This window comes from Aulonocara sp. 'chitande type north' Nkhata Bay, linkage group LG1 (genome assembly GCF_057382095.1).
Source record: "Aulonocara sp. 'chitande type north' Nkhata Bay isolate Kocher_YH1m ecotype deep benthic linkage group LG1, A_spYH_male_GT1.1, whole genome shotgun sequence".
Lineage (NCBI taxonomy): Eukaryota > Metazoa > Chordata > Actinopteri > Cichliformes > Cichlidae > Aulonocara > Aulonocara sp. 'chitande type north' Nkhata Bay.
In genome coordinates, this window is record NC_141344.1 from 16,523,231 (window position 1) to 16,546,679 (window position 23,449).

At 38.3% G+C, this 23,449-nt stretch overlaps 1 protein-coding gene across 1 annotated transcript in view; it reads left to right on the forward strand.

The window, feature by feature from the left end:
* The window catches only part of LOC147338873 (CUB and sushi domain-containing protein 1-like), a 451,030-nt gene extending 428,909 nt beyond the window's left edge, over positions 1 to 22,121 (forward strand). Inside the window, exons 63-75 of the mRNA XM_086285727.1 lie at positions 738 to 911; positions 1,072 to 1,138; positions 1,495 to 1,601; positions 3,520 to 3,593; positions 4,436 to 4,547; positions 4,738 to 4,917; positions 5,415 to 5,477; positions 6,121 to 6,282; positions 8,329 to 8,441; positions 10,333 to 10,420; positions 10,866 to 10,992; positions 11,885 to 11,947; positions 14,719 to 22,121. Of these exons, the coding sequence (XP_086141853.1) occupies positions 738 to 911; positions 1,072 to 1,138; positions 1,495 to 1,601; positions 3,520 to 3,593; positions 4,436 to 4,547; positions 4,738 to 4,917; positions 5,415 to 5,477; positions 6,121 to 6,282; positions 8,329 to 8,441; positions 10,333 to 10,420; positions 10,866 to 10,992; positions 11,885 to 11,947; positions 14,719 to 14,878 (1,490 nt within the window). The 3' untranslated portion in view covers positions 14,879 to 22,121. The remainder of the gene's footprint in view (positions 1 to 737; positions 912 to 1,071; positions 1,139 to 1,494; positions 1,602 to 3,519; positions 3,594 to 4,435; positions 4,548 to 4,737; positions 4,918 to 5,414; positions 5,478 to 6,120; positions 6,283 to 8,328; positions 8,442 to 10,332; positions 10,421 to 10,865; positions 10,993 to 11,884; positions 11,948 to 14,718) is intronic.
* The last annotated feature ends 1,328 nt before the right edge of the window (positions 22,122 to 23,449 follow it).

The following is a 23,449-nucleotide window of genomic DNA, read 5'->3' on the forward strand; positions in this document are numbered from 1 at the left end:
CAGATCTTCAGTTACTTCTATGAATGAAAAACACTATTTATTTTAACGCAAACAAATCACTGTGCCGCTTGGATGCCTACTGAATATTTAATTTTAACATTCACAGTATTGTTAGTTTTTGAGCCCGAAGGCTAATGACAAATGGCAAAAGCTAAACGGAGTCAGGGGTATGCAGTCCATTTAATTATTCAAGGTGATGGTTAGAGGTAGTTTGATTTATAAAACGGATATTTTTCATATATTGTGAGTTTTTTTAGTCTTGTGAAGCAGAAGTGTATCAGAAACTCTCAGTTCATCGGTTAGTTTTTTTGGTTCGGTAACCTAAACATGGCGATTTGGGTCATCTGCTGCTTTAACTCTATACATATCCAAATAGTGGTGATTACAGTCATCTGCAGATTTTGCTTTTTTCACATCTAAGGATGTATTTTCACCTCCACCTGTAGTCTCAAGTCATGTTGACCTTTTTCCAGTTGTTCAATTTCCAGCTTTGTTTCTCGACCCCCGGCTGCTATTTCCAAGTCGACTCGAAAGTTTCCTTTCTAATTGGTTCATGAACCCTAACAGTCACCTCTGTTACGGGATTAAGTTGTATACTGCATGAACCTTACAACCAGCTTTGCAAGACTACTACTAGATATGTGTTGCAGTGGTGCATTAGCTCATGTTATCTTTTGAACTGTTTAATTTCCTATTATTTTATTTTACTGTATATAATGCTGTTATATGTGTTTCAGTGATCCAGTGTGGACCTCCCCCTCAAGTACAGAATGGGAAGGTGGAAGGGACCGACCATTCATGGGGATCGAGTATTAGCTATAGCTGTTTCCACGGTTATCAGCTGTCCACTCCTGCTGTGTTAACTTGTGAGGGGAATGGGACTTGGACAGGAGACGTCCCACAATGTCTGCGTAAGTTAGCGTACCGCTGCACATACTATACACTGCAGCATGTTGATGCACATTACTGTGCATCAACACAGTAATGTGTTGATTTTTTAGCATTTTAGCATTTTTAACCGATCTATGCACCAGTACACAGTCCTAATCGCCATTTTTATGTCTTTTCAAGCTGTCCTATGTGGTGATCCTGGCTCTCCTGGAGGAGGATTCAGAGAGGGAAATATCTTTTCATACCGGTCAGTGGTTTATAAGTTAATGAATAAGCCACAGTAGTTTAGTGTATAACGTGGTTATGCTTTTTAGTTATAATCATAAGTATTACATGGCCGAATGGGGACTCGACTATCTTGAAATACATTCTCTTTTTTTAAATAGCATAACTGAATTGCTACTGAATAAAAGTTGTATTATGTCTCCTACATTCTGTGCTCTACACAGGAACTAATTTACTTGCGTTATCCTGCCACAATTTAATTTTTCACTTCAAAACCCCTTTGATAAGTTGATGAATTAATTAACATTCCTCATCACTGCCTACTTTTGTGCAATTTTGGGGTTTGTATTATAATTTAATATTTGCTTTCCTACATAGGTCAGAGGTCAGGTTCTACTGCAATGCCCCCTACTTGCTCGTAGGCTCTGCATCCAGAGTCTGTCAAGCAGATGGAAGTTGGAGTGGCCAACAACCAGCTTGCATAGGTAACTAAATGTAAACAATATGCTGACTTCATATTTATGCCCCATAATGTATATAGGAATGCAACAGAGATGCTGCCTCAGCTTTAGATGTAGATACTTCATATATACTGGATACAGGACTTTTTACAGTATCTTGATGATAGTCCAGCGTGAAACCATAAACATCCAGAAGATTTTTTGTTTCCACATGTCAGGAAACTGAGATCTGGTAAGCTTAAACAAGTTAAAATGACCTATCATGTATGATATGACATTTACAGAAAACAGTGTAAGATTTCAGTGCTTTTCTGGGCTTTTATAAATGCGTTAGTGTCAGTTTGTTAAAGGAAATTGAGATATCTGGTCAGTATATTGCTCCCAACACACTTTTGCATTACACACAGAAAATCATGCATAAAGACTTAGACACATTAACAGAATGCTTACATAAATCATAAATACATATTCCAGTAGTTTCACAATTTTAGATGAACAATTTGTCTACTGCAAAGGAAAACATTTTATCATATTATGATTAAAATTGTGTGAAATCAGATTATTGGTAAACAAGATTGTAGAGCTTACTCATATTCACATCTTGGCATTAGTATTCCTGCATACCTAGAGCTGAAGATATTATCTCGTCAACTGATGAAGTGTGTAGTTTTGATGTCAGCATTTGGATACAAGATTTTATCTTGTAAAGCAGTCCTTCACTTTTTGATGTGAAATTGAAGTGTTTGTGTTTGCTGTTTTGGAAGTGTGGAGCTTATTTTGGAACAAGTTGTACAATTACAAGGAAAAAAGTGAAATTAAATCAGTCTTGCGAGAACAGCACGGCCATCACAGAATTTCTGTCACGTTGTTCTGCTAAAAATGTGTTTTTCTATGTTACTGCATGTTGTTCAGATTTAAGTGCTAACTGGGTGCTTACATAGAAAAGTTATACTTCTTAAGACTTTAATATTTAATATTTACTATAATGTATTCTGATAGTGGTGAGGCATTGAATAATCTTCTATGTTAAGTGCCTGAAGTCTTTCCAATAAGTCAAAAATCAATTTAAAAAAAGACTTTATTAGTTACACCTTGCAAGTACTGGTCTGGATCCACTTTTGCCTGCAGAACTGCCTTAATTTTTCATGGCACAGATTCAGTAAGGTGTTGGAAACATTCCTCAGAGCCATAATGACAAGATAGCATCACACAACTCCTGCCGTTCCACCACATCACAAAGGTGCTATACTAGACTGATAGTATCTTATGTCTGTGGGGATTATTTGACTACAGTTAACTCATCGTCTTGTTCAAGAATCCAATTTTTCAGATGATCTGAGCTTCATGACGCAACATTAACCTGTTGGAAACAAGCCATCAGAAGATGGGTAAACAATAGTCACATAGTCCGTGGTGTCCATTTGGTACAAATGGGACGAATGGTACCCCCACAACATTACACCAGCTGCAGCACCTTGGTGTGGTCTTCTGCTTCTGTAGCCCTTCTGCTTCAGTGTGTTGTGCAGTCAGATATGCTCTTTTGCATACCTTAGTTGTAACAAGCAGTTATTTGAGTTAGTCTTCCTATCAGCTTGAAGTCATCTTGCCATTCTCCTCTGACCTCTGGCATCAACAAGGCATTTTGTGAACCCTACAGATGTGCAGGGATTTGTGGCACCAAACACCATGTGTCATTCAAAGTCTGATGCTCAGTTTGAAATTCAACAGGTCCATATACTGTGGGCTGATAGACATGGACATGTCTACCGGCCCACAGTAAACACACCGAGGCCCTGCACTGTGATTTACTGATTAGATATTTGCACTAACAACCAGCTAAACAAGTGTACCTAACTAAGTAACCGGTAAGTGTATGACATTGAAAAGACTGTAAAAGATATAAATATTTCTAAAAATGTTCATTGTGTAAATGTATTTGCAGACCCAGCCTTCAACAGCTGTCGTGATCCAGGAACTCCAGCTTATGGTATCCCAGTCATGGCCCAAGGCTTTCAAGTAAGAAACATTTATTAGTGCACTATAAAACATATGTATAATTCATTACATATCTGGAACACTAATTTATTCAGGTAAGAACATTATAGCACCAGCTGAAGTTTTTTTCAAGTAAGAGGTATTTATTATACTGTAAGTATGGCCTTTCAGATAAAAGATTGTGAATAGTAAGCACTTTATTTTACTAAAATGATGGGATTAATGTTTAACTTTGGCAGTTTTGCAGATATTTTGTTAACATGATGAAGGGCCACTACAAGTATCTGTTATATAAAAGAAAATTCAGCATAATTTGTGAACAAATGGCATCAATGTTCTACCACTTTCATGCATGCATCCTCAAATGAGATTAAGTACTGTAGGTCTGAACCAAGAATCAGAGACTTCATATGCAAGTGAAAAGTAAACACCAGGGAAAAGCTAACGCTCAAAGTTTTTAAGGTTCTTTTATCTTTGCACCAAGCTGTCTGGAGAAGAGATAAGAATGTGTTGATGGAATATATTGGCTGTCCAATCCTTAATGGAGTTTAAGCAAACATGCAAATCCTTCAATTTGTGAAGGCATAATTGGATATCATCTTCATATCATATTTCCCCTGACAACTCTATAAAGAGTAGGAGGACTACTAACACCAGTAGAACAACACAGACACAGCACGTGATGCAGGAGCAAAAATCGAAGTTTAAATGTTTGATAAACTTCATGATCACAACAAAAGTTAGAAAAATGGATGTGCTATAAGGTTTTAGCGGTACGTTCAAGATGAATGACTATTGTGATTACTATATGGAGTTTTAGAGGCTGGGGGAAGACTTTTTATCATGCTTTTTATGATAAATAGGTTGGCAGTAAGATTTCCTTCAAGTGCCGCAAAAACTACCACATCCTCGGTTCAACGACAAGAACATGCCTAGAAAACCTGACCTGGAGTGGAACTCAACCTGAGTGTATAGGTAAGGAAAAACTCCGTGCACAATCACATTTGTATCTTCGGCACATCAGTAAAAAAACCCAACTTGAGCTAATTAAAGTCAGTGTTGGTGGTTGTATTTGTAATTTAGTGGAGAAAAACTTCCTATCTTGTTTTAAACTAAAGCATGGATATGTTTATGATAACTGCTCTTTCCCCTCCCTGTCACTCAGCCCATTCATGCAGACAGCCAGAGACCCCCAGTAATGTAGATGTTCGATCTATGGACCTGCCTACCTTGGGATACACTCTGATCTACACCTGTCAAGAAGGTTTCTATCTGGCTGGGGGCTCAGAGCACAGAGCCTGTAAAAGTGATGGTAGATGGTCAGGAAAACCACCGCTCTGCAAAGGTATTCAGATTGTATCTTGAAAATGCACTGCTTGTAAAATGTGCTGATATGTTGCCTAAAATCTAGAATGGATGTCATATTCCCATATGGTTTAAGATAAATACAGCTTATCACACTAATATTATTTCCATGCTCTGGGAAATCAGCCTCAGGCGTATGAATGTTGTTGTTGTTGATATTTTTTATCACATACTCATAGCGCTATCTGTTCTCAAAGATGAGGAACTGATGGCTGTGAATGTCGTGATATACAAGTGTATAGCAACAAGACAATAATACCCAGACAGGAAATGGACTGCCAGCAGTTTTCTGTCTCTTGTCTTGAAGTAGCACATGACAAAGCAATTAGATAATGGGGGTTTTTAACATGTGCTTTTCCTGTTTGCTCAGTCCCGTCACATACTTATATTTTCCCAAATCTACCAAATGCTCTCTCTGCATAACTTTAAATGTCAAGCAAACAGCATTTATCTCTGTGTTTTATTTTAATGTTTCAGTTGGAGTCAAAGTCAATCCCAAAGGCAGAGGAGATACAGATGTCCAAAAGAACAAGATTCGTGGTATGCAGAGTTCACTTCCACCACAAATGTACCGTGTTACCCATGTTTGTAACAGAGTTCATTAAATTGCGCTTTGATAAACGAGATTGAGACAAAGTATTCCTCAAAGAGGGTATTGAGATTGCAGTGAGTGTTCATTCCACAGAGCTTTTTGATTTTATAGGATGACAGTGAAATGCTGTGAAGTACAGCTGAGATGCAGCAAATAAATCAGTGAAAACATTCAGGTGAAATACCACTTAATGCCTTATGGGTTTTAAGTAGGATTTTGTAATCAATATATGCATTTAGAAGGAGACAGTTTTGATCTTCCATGAATCCTGCAGCTGCTGTGTTTTAAAGAAGTCCTGTTTCTAAATGTAGGATTCAGACAAACTCACACTGGCCTGTTCAATTATGAAGTAACTAAAAGGTAGAAGTGCTGTGTCTTGTCTTGTCAAATATTTATGACTAATCCTAATAATAATAAATGTTTCTTCCCTGTTTGTGACCTTTAATGTTATTTAGTGTTAAACAGGGAAAGGGTGCAGATTATAGCTGACAAAAATATCCAAAAAACAGTGTGACATTAATGATATTGATAGCAACAGCAAATGCTAAACTTTAGATTTCCTCCTGTTTTGTGCCTTTGACTTCATTGCAGTTCCAGTGGATGTCTTCTCTCCGAACTCTGAGTGGAGCGGCTTCTATGAGTACCTTGGGAAGAGACAGGCCACTGCCTTTACAGTTACTGGGTTCAATGATACCAGTGGTCGAGTCAACATCACATTACTGGAAGCCAGCGGCGTGTCCATCAGATTGTCAGGTAAAACAAGAAAGGAAGCACTCAAAGCAAAATTTATTATTCACGTTCATAAATTTGCTTTGAGTGTTGTTAGAGAGGAGCTAGTGCTCTACTTTCAGACTGTGTGAAACACATTAATGCAGTTTTATACATAAAACAGAACCAAGAAACACTTGAGTCAGTTTGTTGCTTCAGTTAAACAAAGGCTGATGTAAGTATTACAAGTCATAAATTATATTTGAAATACGCCGATGTGCAATAGTCTTGAGCCACCCCTTATTTCTTTTCATTTTGTTTCCAAGGAGCCCGGCCTTGTGTTTTGTTTTTTTAAATGGTCTTTCACCGGACCATTTCCAGAAGAATGTTTATTTATTTATTTATTTTAAAGTCACTTAGGACTGGCTGACAATTCATTCAAGCACAAAGGAGGCACCTTACTTAAGGGATAAACCACAGTTTTATATACACATAACAGAAACAAAAAGTCCATTTTAAATAGCATCTTTAGACACTTTGTTACTAGCAACCTGTTGCAAAAGCACATAATTTGTTCCCTTTTCTTTAGTTGAATCTGTGAAAAATAACAAAAAGTAACACAGTTCAACAGGCATAAAATAGTATTTTTGCAATAACAAAGTGATTCCCAAAGAGCTGCTGCCACAAATTTGGCAAATCTCAACATGGTGTGCAGTATGTCCTTAAAACAACAAGGAACCAGGACAAACAGAGCACAAAAGAAGAAAGTGAAGGACCAAATAATTTTGTCTACAGCAGATGAACATTATTTGAAAGTCATGTCCTTAAGGAATAGGGAAAAAAAATAGAGCAAAACCCTGACACAGGACCAGAGAGATACATGCGGCCGTTCAGTGGATCAGAAATGGTTTCGTGGAAGTATGCCTGTCAAGAATCGACCATGCAGTAATGCCTGGAAAGCCACTGATTGGCAAGAGCTTAATTTTTCATCATAACAGTGATCCCACTCACACTTCCAATATAGTAAACGCATACTTGCATTAAAAAAACCACAATGGAACACTGAGTCATGGATTGTCTTCCTCAAACCCCGGACCTATTGAAGCAGTGTGGGATCATCTTTGCAGAGAATGGAACAAAAGGCAGCCAACATCCAAAGAAGACCTTTGGAATGTCCTTTAAGAAACTTGGAGAACTATTTCTGGCTGTGTTGAAGAATAAAGGTGGTCATACCAAATAGTGATTATCACGCTCTTAAGTTTTTGTCTCCCTTTTTTGCCTGTTATTTCCAATTATGTTTACATTGGACCCATTTTCCCAGCAAAATATAAAGAAATACAGAGTGACAAAATCTCATCAAATATAGAAAAAAGTTTTAAAAAATTACTTGATTTTATACGATATGAAGGTCTGAACTTTCTCATAGCACTGACTTTGTTGTCAGTGAGGTAAGATTTGCATATATTAAATGTAGTGTAAATATCACAGAAGCAGCGCTGCTATAGGTGCAAATACACAGCAGGTTATTAAAGATCTGATTTTCTTTGCACAATATTAGCAAAGCATCCTTGCTATCTATGTTAAATCTGGCACGTTCCTTTATATTGCACATTTTTCTAAACACTGTTCTGTTTAATTTTTACGAACCATAGATTTATGTGTTAAAAAAATTACTAGTTGGTAAAAAATGGAATTTAACTGTCAGCCAGTCGAGTATCTTCATCTTAGATTTCTGATGTATCACTTAAATGGACTTGTCATATTAAACAGCAGCAGTTTTGTGTTGTGTAGTTAACCAAGTAGAGACCTGTAGCTGAAGGGTAAATGTCACTTTTTCCTTTCGTAATGTGTCATGTGCCTGGTGAAGAAAATAGAGTATGATCATTAAACAGTGTCAAAGTGTCTTCTTCTTCCTGTTTGCTTATCAACTTTTCTGTCAGTCTTTTCACTTCTCAATTTCCAGTTGCACCTTTGCCTCTGTGTCTTTCTCTTTGCATTTCTAACCGCTTTCTAACGTTCGAACCGCTAACAAAAAAAACAAGGTGCTAGCCAAGCTATTTGTATATTTAACTGTTCTCTATCTCTATCCAGGTACCTACAAGGCAGAGGAAAACCAGCTGCTATTGAAGGTCTACCAGGTGAAAGGGCCAACAGAGCACTACTACAGCAAGTTTAAGAATGACAACTGGGCCATGGATGGATATGTAAGAAAACTTCCTCTTCTTTTCCCGTATCAAGCATTTTTTGCTTCTTGTCAAAGAGGTGCGTTGTGATGTGGATATATATAATATAATAATACAGATATAAAGATTTCGTTGTTCTGAATCCACCAAGTAAGCATCAGTCATCTAGAGTCAGGTACTGGCAACACATTTCTTTTTGTGGATATTCCGTATCATAGCAACCAAAGCTGCACTCTTAAGCCCTCCCAGCTGGGCATTTTAAGAGGAGTGCCTGTACCACCCATTAAAGCATATTTCAGAACAAATCCTTGCATTTATAATTGTGGAAACTGACTTTGTGCAATGCTTCACAAAATGATGGTGTCACTTTACTGCTCAGTAAACAGCTGCCTGTCTGTCATACAGGCAGGAATGAATCAGTCAGTGTGGGAGTGAATTTGGACATGGCTTGTTGTCACCATGAGATGCCCAGGCATGTGTATAACTCCAGAAGTTAATATCCTCAACACGATATTGTTCCAGCATGTAACTCTCCACAGGATCACAAATCTGGAGCTGAGTTATTCAATAATTATTCCGCATTTTCTCCATGTATCCCAAATTTCTTTTTGACACGTAACGTTGTATACATTAGTTTCCAACTGCTTTGATTAAGAAAACCAGACAAATGATGAAAAAAAAAGCCCACTTTTTCATTATGTGATGCAAATGTGAAGAAATATGCAACCTCAAAATTGATATTCAAAGCTGGGACTTTTTTGGTCTACATATTGTATCGCTGAGAAATTTGACAGACAGCTGGTCATGTTTGACATGTTGACAGAGAGGAGAAGTGAAAAACTGAGTAACTGTGTGTAGGAACTGTAAAAGATTGTTGTAGACACACATGAAGGAAAGAAGTGTCAGAAAGAATGAAGGAAGGAATGATGGACGCACAGACAGACAGCTAATCTGGATGCAAATGAAAGAAAGTGATGACGTGGCTCGGTGAGATTCCGATTCCCGAAAAAGACAATCTTACAGTCAGAAGATGAAATTTTGATTGTTGCTCTCGGAATAAAGCAGTCCTCAAATTCTGAACTAGATGAACAGTGGAGCAAAGGGGGTTGATAGAGAGCGGAATATGGAGCACAGTGTAGAGGACGTGGTATTCATCCATCAACCCATTTTCAGGTTGCAGGAGGGCTTCGGCCTGTCTCACCTGTCAAAGAAGCACCCGGGACAGGTGCCACTCCATCACAGGGCTAACAAAGACACACACTCTCACATTCACACCTACAGCAAATTTAGAATTGCCAGTTAACCTACCGGCAACACTTCGGACTGAGGAAGGAAGCTGGAGTACATGGAGGAACTCTATGAATAAACAGGCTTCAGTTCAATTCAGTTTTGTCATGCCATTGTATTATAAGGTAAAAGACTTGCAGTAATAGAGAGAAAATCCCAAGAACCAAACAGCTCACTTTATGCTAGCAGCTGGCAAGAGTGGGAAGGAAAAACTCCCTTTGAACAGGAAGAAAGGGAGGGACAGCCATCTGCAGCAACCACTTTTTTTCAGGACATTGTGCTTATGTAACAAAATTGCATGAAGGGTTTACATCTAAATAAATGTGTTCAAGTCACCATTTTGGCAAGATTTATAGAGAAGAATTTTCACCACCAGATTCAAACCCATAAATTTCTTGCTGTGAGAAGATAGTGTTAAATACCGAACCATTATACTGTCAAGGGTAGTACATCAAAAGTATACCCAACATGAAACCGTTTATTGAATTTATTACATTAATGCAATTTATAAAAACAACACTTTAAATAATTGATCATGCAAATTGTGGCTGCATGCAGTATACTGTATATTACATTAACAGTATACTTCACAGTACTGTAAGTTCCTATTAATTCTGTTTTTCAGGTTACTGCTGAATCGGACCAGAAGACGTTTGTCTACCAGGGCCATATACACAGTAAAGATTTTGGCAAGTTCTATCTGACAAGACAAGGTGGGCATTTTTGTAATGTCACCATCAGTATTAACATTATGGAAGCACTAAAAGATTTAATATTAATGAGGTCTTTTTATCAGTTAAATCTGCTACTACTACTACTACTGCACATTTATACTATATATATATATATATATATATATATATATATATATATATATATATATATATATATATAATGTTCTTCCTCTACACAATTTTTTTTGCACATGTCGAGGAGCGTGTCAAGCTACATTTCACTGTGTGTTATACTTGTATAACTATGCATGTGACAAATAAAGAACCTTGAACCTTGAAATCATATAAAATAAATGTCGCTTAAGCCTAAATGGACATAGGAGAGAAACTAACAATGCAGAAAGCTTCTTTTAACCATGCACAAGGAGGTGTTTGTGTGCAGGGGTTTATGCATGTGTTGGTTTATCTGTGTCTTTGTCCCTAGACCCTGTAACCATGCCGATGGACCCATCAAACCCTTACACAAACAGCAGCTCTGTGGCAGCAGCCATCTTAGTTCCTTTCTTTGCCCTTATCCTCTCCGGATTTGCCTTCTACCTCTACAAGCACAGGTAAGCTATATCATCAACATCAGTCCTTCAAGGAAAAACAGACGAGCAGCAGAGTAGAATACAAAGCAGGTGTTCTGGCTTTTCTTCAATCTCCATACTTCTCATTCTAAATGGGCTGACACCAAAACTTAACCATGCATCTTTTGAGACTCACAAAGTACAACCAGTCCTAAAAAGATTAATTATACATTTTTGAAAGCAATCCGTTTATGCGTTCTTTGTCCCTAATTGAGTTGAGAAGGTGGCAGTTTGATACATTTTAGCACAGACAGGTTTACAGACATTTGAAAAATGTAATTATAGCTTTTAAACTCTAAGCCCACGTGGGTTAAATCTGATTGACCTCAGATATTAATTATTGTTCCTAGAAAGTTCACAGCAGGCTTACAGTGATTTAAGATGCCAGATAATTCAGGACTATACTGAGGGTAAAATGTCATCTCGATGTTTTCTGTTTAAGACTTGTGTGAGGTTTTACAGTTTGAGGACATTGCCGTAGTCAGTCAAAGTTTTACAAAGTCATCTTTTGCAGCTAGACTATGGACGCTAACACACATTAATCTGTTGGCTTGTCATTTATGGTAGCTCTGTGCTACAGCTTTTAGTATGCAATGAGCCTTGTAGAGTCTATTTAGACCTATTTTAGCTTGCACAATAGTTGCATGTATTTTGCTATGCTTTAGTTAACATTGGGTGAAGGCTCGTATGCCAACGGATGTGCACAGGGTCATGCAGATTTGCACAGACAAACAGCACATTTTGCATAATATGCACTCATTAGTCTTCTAGCCTAGTGACTCTATCATTGCATCATATTTGTTATACAACCTGATTGCCAGTTAGAAATGTGCAATGCTGGTTGATGTATATTAAAGCTGATGGTTGTATGCAGGACATTGTCTGCTGACACAGATGACAATGAGAGACCAAAAGATACCTGGGGGCCTGGCGGCAGGTAAGACTGGCACCTGTCATCCATCTGGTTCAAACAACAACCAGACCTCCGCCCGCCGCCACATCCTCCGTCAAACTTCTCATCTATTATTTTTAGTTTTCAGACTTTTCTTTGTGCTGTTTAGTAAGGCTGCACGGTTACCCCAAAATGTTGCTCTGAAGTGAGGGAAATAAATTGAAAATCAATTAGAACCAAAATAAGTTTCACTTCAGAAGTTATTGGAATAACAGGACTCTCCTTATTCACTATAGGTGATTTTGGGGGAGCCTTTATTTTCTCCCTTCCAAAGAAACAAAGAAATGTTTTTTTTAAATAGTGCAGCCCTACTTTGTTAAAACAGCAGTCATTTAAAGTTTGTAAAAAAGGGCATTTTATTTTGTCTTTGATCTCATTGTCATCCTTCTGTCAGCATCATGTCATCAAGAAGAAGTGCAGTATATGACCTGATAGAAATGGGTCGATCAAAGCACGTGAAATGTTTGCTTTTTAAAATTGCTTGTCTTTTATTACCTATAATGGAAAAAAAATCCTCACTAAAACAGTAGCAGGATGGAAAAGTTAGCGTGGCGAGCCTATCATCATGCCTAGCCGACATAATGGCAAGCCAACAGAAGATAATGTACAGTACAGAGAATGTACGGTAGTAGCTTATACTACTAGCTTATGCACTAAAACTAAGGTGTGAGTGGGTGACACTAGAGTTTTCTTGCTCTGGCCCATATGTCTGCACAGTATCTATAATACTGTCAAAGCAATTATGGTTGCCATTTTTCATTCTACCAATAAAAGTAAACTATTGCACCTACAGCCATGACCAGTGCAGCGATTTAAGCTACTGCCACGCAGGGAGGTCTGCAGTGTGTGTTACTGTGTGCAGTTTTGTAAAGTAATGGGTTGAGCATGTAGGGTAGGCTTAGTGGTTCCCCAGGGTTGGATTTCTACCCGTGCGCACACACACGTACATACACTCTTAATGAGGTCAGAGTCAAACAGCGTTTTTGCTGCAGTGCTCCTCCCTGCTAATAGTTCCACAGGGTCTGGGAGTAAGTGATTACATCTAACTGGATTATAGGACCTGATTATCCAAAAATTTAATCGGCGACAAACAGTCAAATTAGAGGGAGGTTGTCATATAGTATATCCGTTTGAACCCCTGCAGTAACTTTCTTTTAAAAAAAAAAATCAAGCAGGCTGAGTAATAATAAATTTGCATATTTTTGAACCGGTGCTATTGGATGATGGCAGTTTGCATGCTGATATGCTCATAAAAGAGCAGTGGATGGGCACTGGGCGGCCAAACTACTCAAACCAGAGTGTTATGGTACATGCTCTCATTCCTGCTGTAAATTTTCACTGCAATTTGTAGATTTTTACTAGAAAATTCCTATTACAAAGTTTGCTCCTTTAACCTTAAGGGTAAAGTTTCAGACCAACATGCATAACAAGCCAGCTGACATGACAGAGAGAAGTCATTTCTTTTTTCTTTTAAATTTCATTTTACAGCTATATTTGGCAAAAATAAATATGGTAAATAAAAAGTTAATTCTTAACCATTACACTTAGATGACTTTCTCTTAAGTAGTGAAACTCGGCCATTCTGCTGTCCATTAATTGTTTTCTTTTTGGGGGGTTTTGAAGTTAAAATCCTCAATAGGGCATAAAACTGAATTAATACAGCAATAGTCTTTTTTTTTAACAGCTAACTTTTCGCTCCCAAGAAAAGCTAAGCGTTCTCACCTTGACTTCAGAGAAGAGCTGCTACTTTGCACAAAGTGTTTCTTTCAAAATTCAAATATAAAATGCATTCAGAAACATACCACAGACACTTAAATAGCGCGCAAGTCCGTGAAAGGAGCATGGTGGATCTTTGTCCGATCCTTGGCTGGTCCCCTGCTGGTATGTGGCCATAATGAGATCCCCTGCGAGCAATGTAGTCAGTGCAGCCACAAGTGGTAACGCCCTTAAGTAGTATGTAGGGAAAAAAAATTATATCTCATGTTTCCACCAGGGGGAGCAGCCATAATGGAACATAATTTATTTACTTCCTGCTATATTCATGCATTTTAAATTCGCTCAGGGCTTCTATGTACCTTTCTGTAAAACATCAATGTATATATTTGTTTTCAACAAATATAAGAGTTTGTTCAGGTTGAGCCAGAAGACAAACAGTGACAGAGTTGTTGCTGATGAATGTTTCTGAACATAAATGCTAAAAATGTGTTTTTTTAATAGAATTGCAAATATTTGTATATAAAAACTAAAATCTAAGCTTAAATGTGAGATAAATATTAACGAGTGCTTTCAGAGAATATTTTAAATGTGTGTTCAAAAGGGCAAGTGACAGAGAGCACTCCCATTGTGTACCAGTTTGTGTACAGTATGAAATCCAGCACAAGCAGAGCCACCTGATTCTCTAGCATTTTTGGCTCTGGTTCAATTCAGTACTACTACTACTGAGTGTAGTGTATCAGTCACTAAACCTTGAGGCTCAATAACTGATGGCTGGTTTGATTGTTTTTTGTTCTAAATGTTGGACAGTCTGTGTGCAAAAATGTTTTCTTAGGTAAACAGTTTCACAGGCCTGTGTAAATTCTTCCTGGATTGAAAATATGACTGTTGTGCTGTTTTACTGCATAGTTTACTTTCCCATTTGTGTTTCAGTTCCCGTCCACTTTCGGTTGTAGTGTATTTTTTGTTCCTGACCATTTAATAAAGTTTAAAAAAGTAGCTCTGTGTAACTCATGCAATGGCATTTTTCTTTTCTCTTTTAGGACACGTCCAAAGGTCCAGTTCAATGGCTATGTTGGCCACGAGAGCTCCAATGGTCAGGCATCATTTGAAAATCCAATGTATGACACCAACATGAAACCCACTGAGGCTAAGGCAGTTCGATTTGATACCACACTCAATACCGTCTGCACTGTGGTATAGTCCAGCTATCATGCCACTGCCCATACAGTGGTTCAGTCCAGCATCCATTGCTGTAGTCTGCAGTGTGGTTTAACCAAACAAAAACAAAAGGACTAACTTAGGATTTGGACTCGTCACCATGAGCAGTTGCTGTGTAGCACGCTGGTCCTCGTACAGCATCATCTGCACAGTGATGCAGCTCTACTCCACTTCCTACCTGAACAAGGATAATACCCCCCTGTAGTCTGAAAGAGGAAAAAGGGAGAAATCAGTTGGAACCTATAAGCATGGGAGGAGACAATGACGTCATCAAGTAACACAATGTCTGTCGTTCAGGAGATCCAATGCTATAATTCAGACATTAGGGAAAAACACAGATTTAGGATACAATTAATTAAATTCCCTGAAAGAACATGTTTGTCCAGTTTTGGCTGACGTGCTTTTTCGCAACCTTCTTATAGAAAGAGTTTTATATGGCCAGTGTCATATGGGCCTCTGAAATCCCCTCTACAATTAAACTTGTTCATGCTGATCTAGCCCGGTGCCCCTTACGAACTCCCCTGCTGCAGGCCAGGAATGGGTTTGACTCATTTGAGGTTCAGACCTCAGGGGAAACTCATCCACCCTCCAGACATTAGATGGTTCATATATGTAGATATACCTCTTTCTGGATTTCCTTTATATGGGACTTGACAGGACTATACCCTGAGATGTAATGACACTTTAACAGAGTCTATTCAAAAAATAACAGTGATTGCACAGACTGCTGTAAGACCGACAAAACATACTGACATAATAACACTCTCATTCAGTCCTGGACACTGGAATGAAATTAGTGTTAATTGTGATGGACGAGTGCTAATCAAGCCAGGGTCAAGTAGAAGCTGCAGTGAAGTTTTGACGATGTTTTAGCCTATTTGGAGATCTGAACGAGTTGGGTTCAATATAGCAGGACAATCACAGAGTTAGTAAAGTTTAGTTGTCAGTTAATTATGGGTTTCTGTAATTGTCTTTACCTTATTTCGCCTTTTCTAATAATGTCTACAAACAGTAGATAGCAACTTATTAGGCTAAAACATACCAAATCAGGCTTGTTCAAACAAAGTTCAGTATCAGAACCTGTGGACTTATTTTAGATGTCAATTGAACATTTTCAAATATGATTATATAAAGGTACAAAATACATGCAGTCAACTTAATACAATATTCCACAGTAGCATTAGGCAAGCTGAGATAAACCAGAAAACCAGACATTTGAGTTGCCCGGTTGGTGTACGCAGTGGACTGGTTTCCAGAGGCCTGTCTAATACAATCAAGGAGTCAGACAACTGATTCTCGTTCTTAAACTAGCCAGGATTCTGTGCTTGGTGGCTGAACAAGTGGAAGCCTGGAGGCAATAAGCTGTCAGGATCGTCGACTGCTGCAATCAGCTGTAGCCAAATCCAGGAAATGAATTGTCTTCTCATAGCTCTGATCGGGACTATCAGTCAGGAAATGACTGATTTTATATACTCTCCAGCCACAAAATCAGAAATAGATGAACTGATTGACAGATTCTTTGACTGACAGACGCAAACAAAAGGACAGATAGACACCTCTGTCAGTCGTGCTGGAAGGAGGACATGTTGCTGTGGAAGCAGAGGCAAATAGCCTCTTATTGTCTCTTCTGGCATTTTTCTTCAGTGAAGATATTGATGAACAGACTCGTATGTTCAAAACCCCAGTGGCCCCATGGGACTTCCCAAACCACTGCTGCCGGGGACCCCAAAATATAAACTTTATATAAACCGCACAAATTTTGCACTAGTGTGTTTTTCTGACTGGGTTATGAAAAAAAATGAATAATTTTTGGGTCTGAAATGGGTTTGGAAAATGAGTAATTAAAAAATAGCATTTTATTCAAAAACTTCTATCTTTAAAAAGATGACAAAAATGATTAAATACAGGGTTACAGAGTGTTTGTATATACACATTTATATTTCACACTCCCTGTAAGCAGAAGGTGTGACCACATGCTATACTGTTGTTTATTTTGTTGCCATGACAACACGCTAGCCAACCAGAAAGTTGAGAATAGTTTACCTGTAGACCTCCAAGCAGGAAAGGAAATGTTGTCCTGCCATTTAGAAATGTTGCTGTTTCTGAAAGCTCATACTGAAAATTGTTAGTAATATCTAACACTTTAAATACAATCTTTCAAAACGATTTTATAATGTGCAGTTTGGTCCCAGTGAAACATTGGTGCCATGTTACTGATATGGAATGCACATGGCCCAAGACCAGAAGGCTCTGTAGCAGGAGAGCATCACCGGTAGTCATTTTACCAATAATCAGTGATATTGGGGAGGCGTTTGTGCAGAACTCAAAGGAGACCAGAAGGCAATACCCACCCCAGTCACTGCCTCTTTATCCTGCTGCCATCTGGCCAGTGATACAGAAGTATTCAGTGCTACATCACCAGACTTTGAAGCAGTTTCTATCTTCAGACTCCCCATTCAGTGAGAAAAACTACTTATTTAAACTATCAAATCTGTCAGCTTTTTATAACGTGAGAATGTGAGGACTACATGTACAATTTTGTACGTGAACTTTGTGTTGCTCGAATATTTACAGTGTTAGATATATAGTATATCGAATTCAGAGGATTCTACTGCTACAGTTGTAGCCGTTGATTGTGTGAGCTTTCAGGAATAACAAGTGACTGTTTCTGTAACGCTCTTTAAAAACGCTCTTTCGACACACATTGTCATGCATTGTTTCGACACATCAAATATCTGATGCACATTATCTTGTTTGAACACACCTTTTTAAAGAGCGCACAACCTATTTGCGTTGAGAATTGGTAATTTACCACAGAGGACAAAAAGATACAGCATGAAGACAACATGCACAATTATTGTTGTCGATAGTTATCGTCCCCTGAGCCCCTCCATTGTTTGAGAAATACCTCGTGTGCAGAGAGTTAGTTACGTCCTGCTTATCAATGCTGGAACCTCACTGCAACAAATATACAAGCTTAGTGAGTGCGACCCCAGTCGGCTTAATTTCCTGCTATTTTAAATCAAAACGCTGTTCTAGCATCAATCGGTTTTCAGGATTCAAAAAAGGTCCGGTAGTTTCAAGTCGCTTACCAAGCTTGTTATTTCTCGCAGTGTCCTCTCAAAATATTTTTATTTTTCGAAAGATGCTGCACTTGGTTTAAATCACAGATGTTAACTGCTTTTATCGTCTGTCGTTGTCTTTAGGTCTGTTTCCTGTTCCACACTCCATGCACAACATTGAGTCATTGTTTTTATACGTCAAGAATTTGCTTTAACCTTACGCAATTTTTTTTTTAATTGTCCAAAATTTCATTTTATTTATGTTTCCCATGTCCATGGTATGTATGTGTTCATCTACACCTATTCATTCATTCACACAGTATGAAATGGTGAGTAGATAATGATAATAATACCCTAAAAACCATGTTATAGTGAGTCTGGCAAAGGTTAATTTAACTCAAATGTGTAGATTTTCACTATAACCTAAATACAGGGATTTAAAAAAGCATTCAGCATGAGGAGGTTGTCACAGCCACCTGTTATGAGATAAGGAAGAATAAATTAACAGCAAATGGGGAGGAAGGGGGGGTGTTTAGATTTTCAGCTCCGGTAATTGAATGTGTCTGTACACACAACCCTAAATGCTGGAAAAGTGAGCTGGAACAATAATCATTATGTATGGAGGAATTATACCTCATTGTCAGCCTGTCATTTATAGCTTCGGTATCAGGGTCATGGTCAGACAGCCAAAAATAGCACCAATGCGATGCAGACAAAATAAAAATACACAGACGAGTGTAGTGGCTAAAGTAATAGCAATAACCACAAGTCAGAAGATGCATATCTAAAGTCTCTTCACAGGAATAAACAAGACTTCTGTAAACAAAAATAGAGCATCTGTTCACACCTCGTGAGCCTCCACTCTCTTTTTTTACTGTTAGAGTGCACCCCGTGACTCTGTTTTAATTGATTTAATTAATTCAGTTGAGAGTTCCTGTGGAGTCAAGAGTGCATAATAGAGCCTGAGAATTAGCAGCTCCAAGGTTTCCACCGGCATAATAAAAGGTCTCGTTTTTAACAATTAATGGCAGAGATTTGATCTCCTTGTGTGCCCGAAAGAGAAAATTCAGACTCTGCGTTGTCTCTATTCTGGTGTTTTGGTCACAGCGGAACCTTACTGTCCCCACAGAAGTTCAGCCAAACGCAAACTGCACATATCAAAACTGCAGCAGGATTCTCAAGTTATAATGTTTCTGGGGCCTCACATGCGTGTCTGACCTCTGCTGACCCTTCAAGGTTTCTCCAACAGTCAGCTTCATAGTTACATATGCCATCATCAGCTGTTTCTTTCAGTAAGTGTTTTCACTCCTTGCATTCATACACTGAGAGTAAGCGTATATTCACACAAAGATAAATTTACATTAACAATGTCACAGTAGTGGTGCAGACAGTGTTGAAGTACTATTTTACAGCCAAGCACAATAAATATTTTATAAATAGCCTGTATTTGTATAGCGCTTTTCTAGTCCCTAAGGACCCCAAAGTGCTTTACACAACCTGTCATCCACCCATTCATTCACACACTGGTGATGGCAAGCTACATTGTAGCCACAGCCACCCTGGGGCGCAATGACAGAGGCGAGGCTGCCGGCACTGGCGCCACCGGGCCCTCTGACCACCACCAGTAGGCAACGGGTGAAGTGTCTTGCCCAAGGACACAATGACCGAGACTGTCCAAGCCGGGGCTCGAACCGGCAACCTTCCAATTACAAGGCGAACTCCCAACTCTTGAGCCACGATCACCCCTTATAAAAGCATCTATTTCAATAAAAAGTCCTCAACATTGTGGTAAAAATAGGTTCTGTAGAAAGTGAAGAAGAGAGATCTGGAGATAAAAAGACACCTCCCATGATTCTCTTTAAAAAAATAACTCATAATCTTAACCACATTATTGGTTAAGAGCATACATGACAACAATGCTTATCTACATGGTAATATTTATAAGCCATGTGCAGTGATTTACTGTATCAGAAACTGATAGAGCCAAACCTTACAACAATCCTTGTCTGGTATAGCTAAGACTAATTTTCTCCCCAGTGCCCTGCCAAAGGAAGGCACTGGGGAGAAAAGCAGCCTTAGCTGGGCACATGGCAGCTTACAGTGACTTTAAAAACGGATTAACAGCAGTGCTACTATTCTCTATCACTCAACCTTTTTAAAATGAGCAAAACGAAATTCAGCTGAACGTGACAGAGAAGTGCCACAAGATGCCTTGAAAATCTGGACGATGTCCTCTTCACTTGAGGCCTTTTTTTCTTTTTTTTAGCAGAATTAGTCAGGACGTTTTAAAGTTTGTCCTTAATTTGGCAGCAGTCTTCGCTGTTTAAAGCAGCGACAGCTGGCCGCAAGATTTAAGAAAGGAACTACAGACTACATTTTAAAATGCCAAGGTTATTTTTACTTCTTCAGTTAGGACTTCTCGCAGCTTGGGGAGAGGTTTGATTTGTCCGTCACTTTTTCTAGAGCGGTATTGTCGGCAGTCCTTGATGAAACAAGGGACTCAAAGCCACAATGAGCTTTGGGAGGAGGGAAAAAAATCACTGCTGGAAATTCATTGCCAGATGGAAATCTGACCTTGTTGTGTATCTCTTTTCTCAAACAATATTAGTCTTACTTACACACATATAGTCTAAATATCTGGCTTGTTTTTGTTTCACTTTTTATGCTAATCAAACTAAATATTAAGTATAGTTTATATTTGTTTTGCATCTTTTTCTCAACAGTTTGGTGAGGACAAACTTCTCATGCTGTGTGCTGATGTTAGAGCTAAAATCTACTACCTGCTCTGGATTGAATATTACATTATTTCCACTATTTAACCAAAAGGATAATTATGGCATTGCCAGCTCATGGCTGTGTGAGCCTCACATATGCTATCTTTACACGTTACACAAAAAAGATGCATTCTCAGCAACACATATTAACATAAAGCATTGCTGTTGCTCATAAATACTGAAATAAAGAGTTTATTTTTTCTTCTCCCGAAAGGCAGGAATAAGCCGAGAATCGGCAGGTCCTTAACAGGAAGTTGCATTCATTGTAAATGTTTTTATTTTATGCCTCATAATATCTACATTTTCATCTCTGTCGTCTCACCATCATCATGTGCTGCTGAACTTGAAGTAGGTGCAAAAGAAAAAAAAACATTTTTGTACAGAAATCTATTTTTTATGAAGAATTTGTAAAAAAAGAAAAGAAGAAACAAATTATTAAACATGCTGTACTTTTTATGATTAATGAAGTAGGTACAAAAAAATCTTGTTCATTACAGTCAATGTTTTTACTGTTACACACCATGTAAAAAAAATCTATGGTTCAAACTGACTTTAAAAGATGAAAAATATAAAAATGTCAGATCTCGTTTGTCCATCATGGCTGCTTTTACACAGGAACAGAAACCCGGTGTTGATTGTACTTGTGCTGAAGGGACACGTATGATGAGAGTCACACCTTCAGACAATGTTACTGACTGTGTAAAACACTTTTGCAGCTTATGTCGTTCTTCTGAACATTAAAGCTTTGAAAGCATTCACAGAGATATGGTACACGATGCAGTGACACATTCAATAGTTTTGTATGGCTTCTTATGTGGCAGCTGTCCTAAAAATTGGTGACTCTTCTCATTAAAATATTGTTTACACTTTTAAAAAAATGGATCTCAGACACATGAACACACTAAACAAACACCAGATGTTACGTGTCATAATATTATTAAGGGTAGGTACCGGTGGTTTGAAATGAAGCTTTGTAAAAGACAGTGTTCTTGTGTAACAGCAGCCCTGTGCGACTGTGTGGGATGACATTCACAGGCACAAAAAGATTCTGGATTTTGGACTTGACCCCTTTACAGACTAAAATCTGACCTCATTTCTGTCTAAATGAGAAGAGATTTGGTACTGCTTGGTTAAACACTGGTTTTAGAGTGGAACGTGAACATGTTGCAAATTTAGGCGCTAGCTTCATTATCAAATTGACAACAGTTTTTGGAGGTTCCTGGAATATACATGTACCTTAAAAATGGAATTTTCTATCCTCCTTGGAGATCATGAAGGAGAAACACAATGGGATGTTATGAAGGTTTAAATAACAGTAAGTGAATGCAGCCTCACAACCTGCTAAAGAGACATACAGTTTATCTATCAGCTATTTTGATGACATTATTTGAGAATAAAGTTTTGATACAATAACTCACGTTGTGCTTCAGTGTTTTCTTGAACCTCTGCATGAAGTCTGGATGCAGTTTCCTGCTGCTGCGCCAGCTTTCCAGCACAGTACATGTTAAGGTGTGTTTTCTTGATGGATACGTAGACAAATGCACGGAGACGTTAGCTCGTCGCACTGGACTAATTGCTTCTTGAAAAATTTGAAAGCATTCAGCAAATTTTGTACACGTTATTTGAGCGGGACTCAACAGATTGTTGCCAGGTGCATCATGTCTGCTTTAACTATAGCAAAAAAATATGTGCCTAGAATTTGATTAGACTGCTCTTATGGCAAATTGCTCTGATTGGACATAGTTTTAAAAAGGCACATTCCTGTGTATTGTTTCATGTCAAGACTAAAACCAAGCTACCAAGTCCAAGTAACTCTCTGTAGACCTGTGAAATAAAATTGCAGTGAGACACAGACCCAGGCTGGGGTATAAAACAATTTCTCAAGCTTGGAGTGTTCCCAGGAGTACAGTGGCCTCAATAATGGTCTAATGGAAGGAGTTTGAAATCTGAGCAAAAAAGGCTTCAACTGGGGACATGACCAAGAACCCTTTGGTCAGTCTGAACCCCCTGCAGTGACAGGGTTGATGACTATCTTGGTAGTACCACATCTAATGCAGATTTCCTCTAATAATAATCATATTGCTATAGCAAATTTTAAACCATACAGACGAGAGTGTTTTACGGTTGTGTGAAAAAAACATTAGAGAAGTGTACATATAAAAATATGAAGCACTACAGTCAAAAATAAAGGGTGAAAGTTTATAGCTAATCTTAAAAAATGATTTTTCAGCAGTAATTAAAAGAAAAAAAAAAACACTGATTGGCTGAGGAAGGCTGTTCTAATGGTCAGGTGCTACAACCACAAAGGACCGGTTGCCTTTGGTTTTAAAATAAGATTGTGGAGCGGTTGAAAGATTCCGATCAGATGATTGAAGAGGCCGACTGCTTAAAAAAAGTCTCAACAAGAGCCTTTTTTTTAGTGAAATTTGAATTCACTGGAAGCCAGTGAAGTATAGCAAAAAATCTGATGTTTAAGTGCTGAGTAGTTTGTTCTTTTTTGTTTCGTTTTGGGAGTGGGGGACCTGTCCTGTCGTGCAGTGTAGCAATTTTAACAAATGGAGCATTATGGCATTTGCTGTAATTGTCTACTTGAGTCACCTAGTCATATTTTATTAGAGCCTTAATATTTTTTATTTTGGATTATTACAACCATAGCAGATAAGACTGAGGGATGGAAAGGGGGGAAAAGTCTGTGCTAGTGATCGCTTGCGACACAG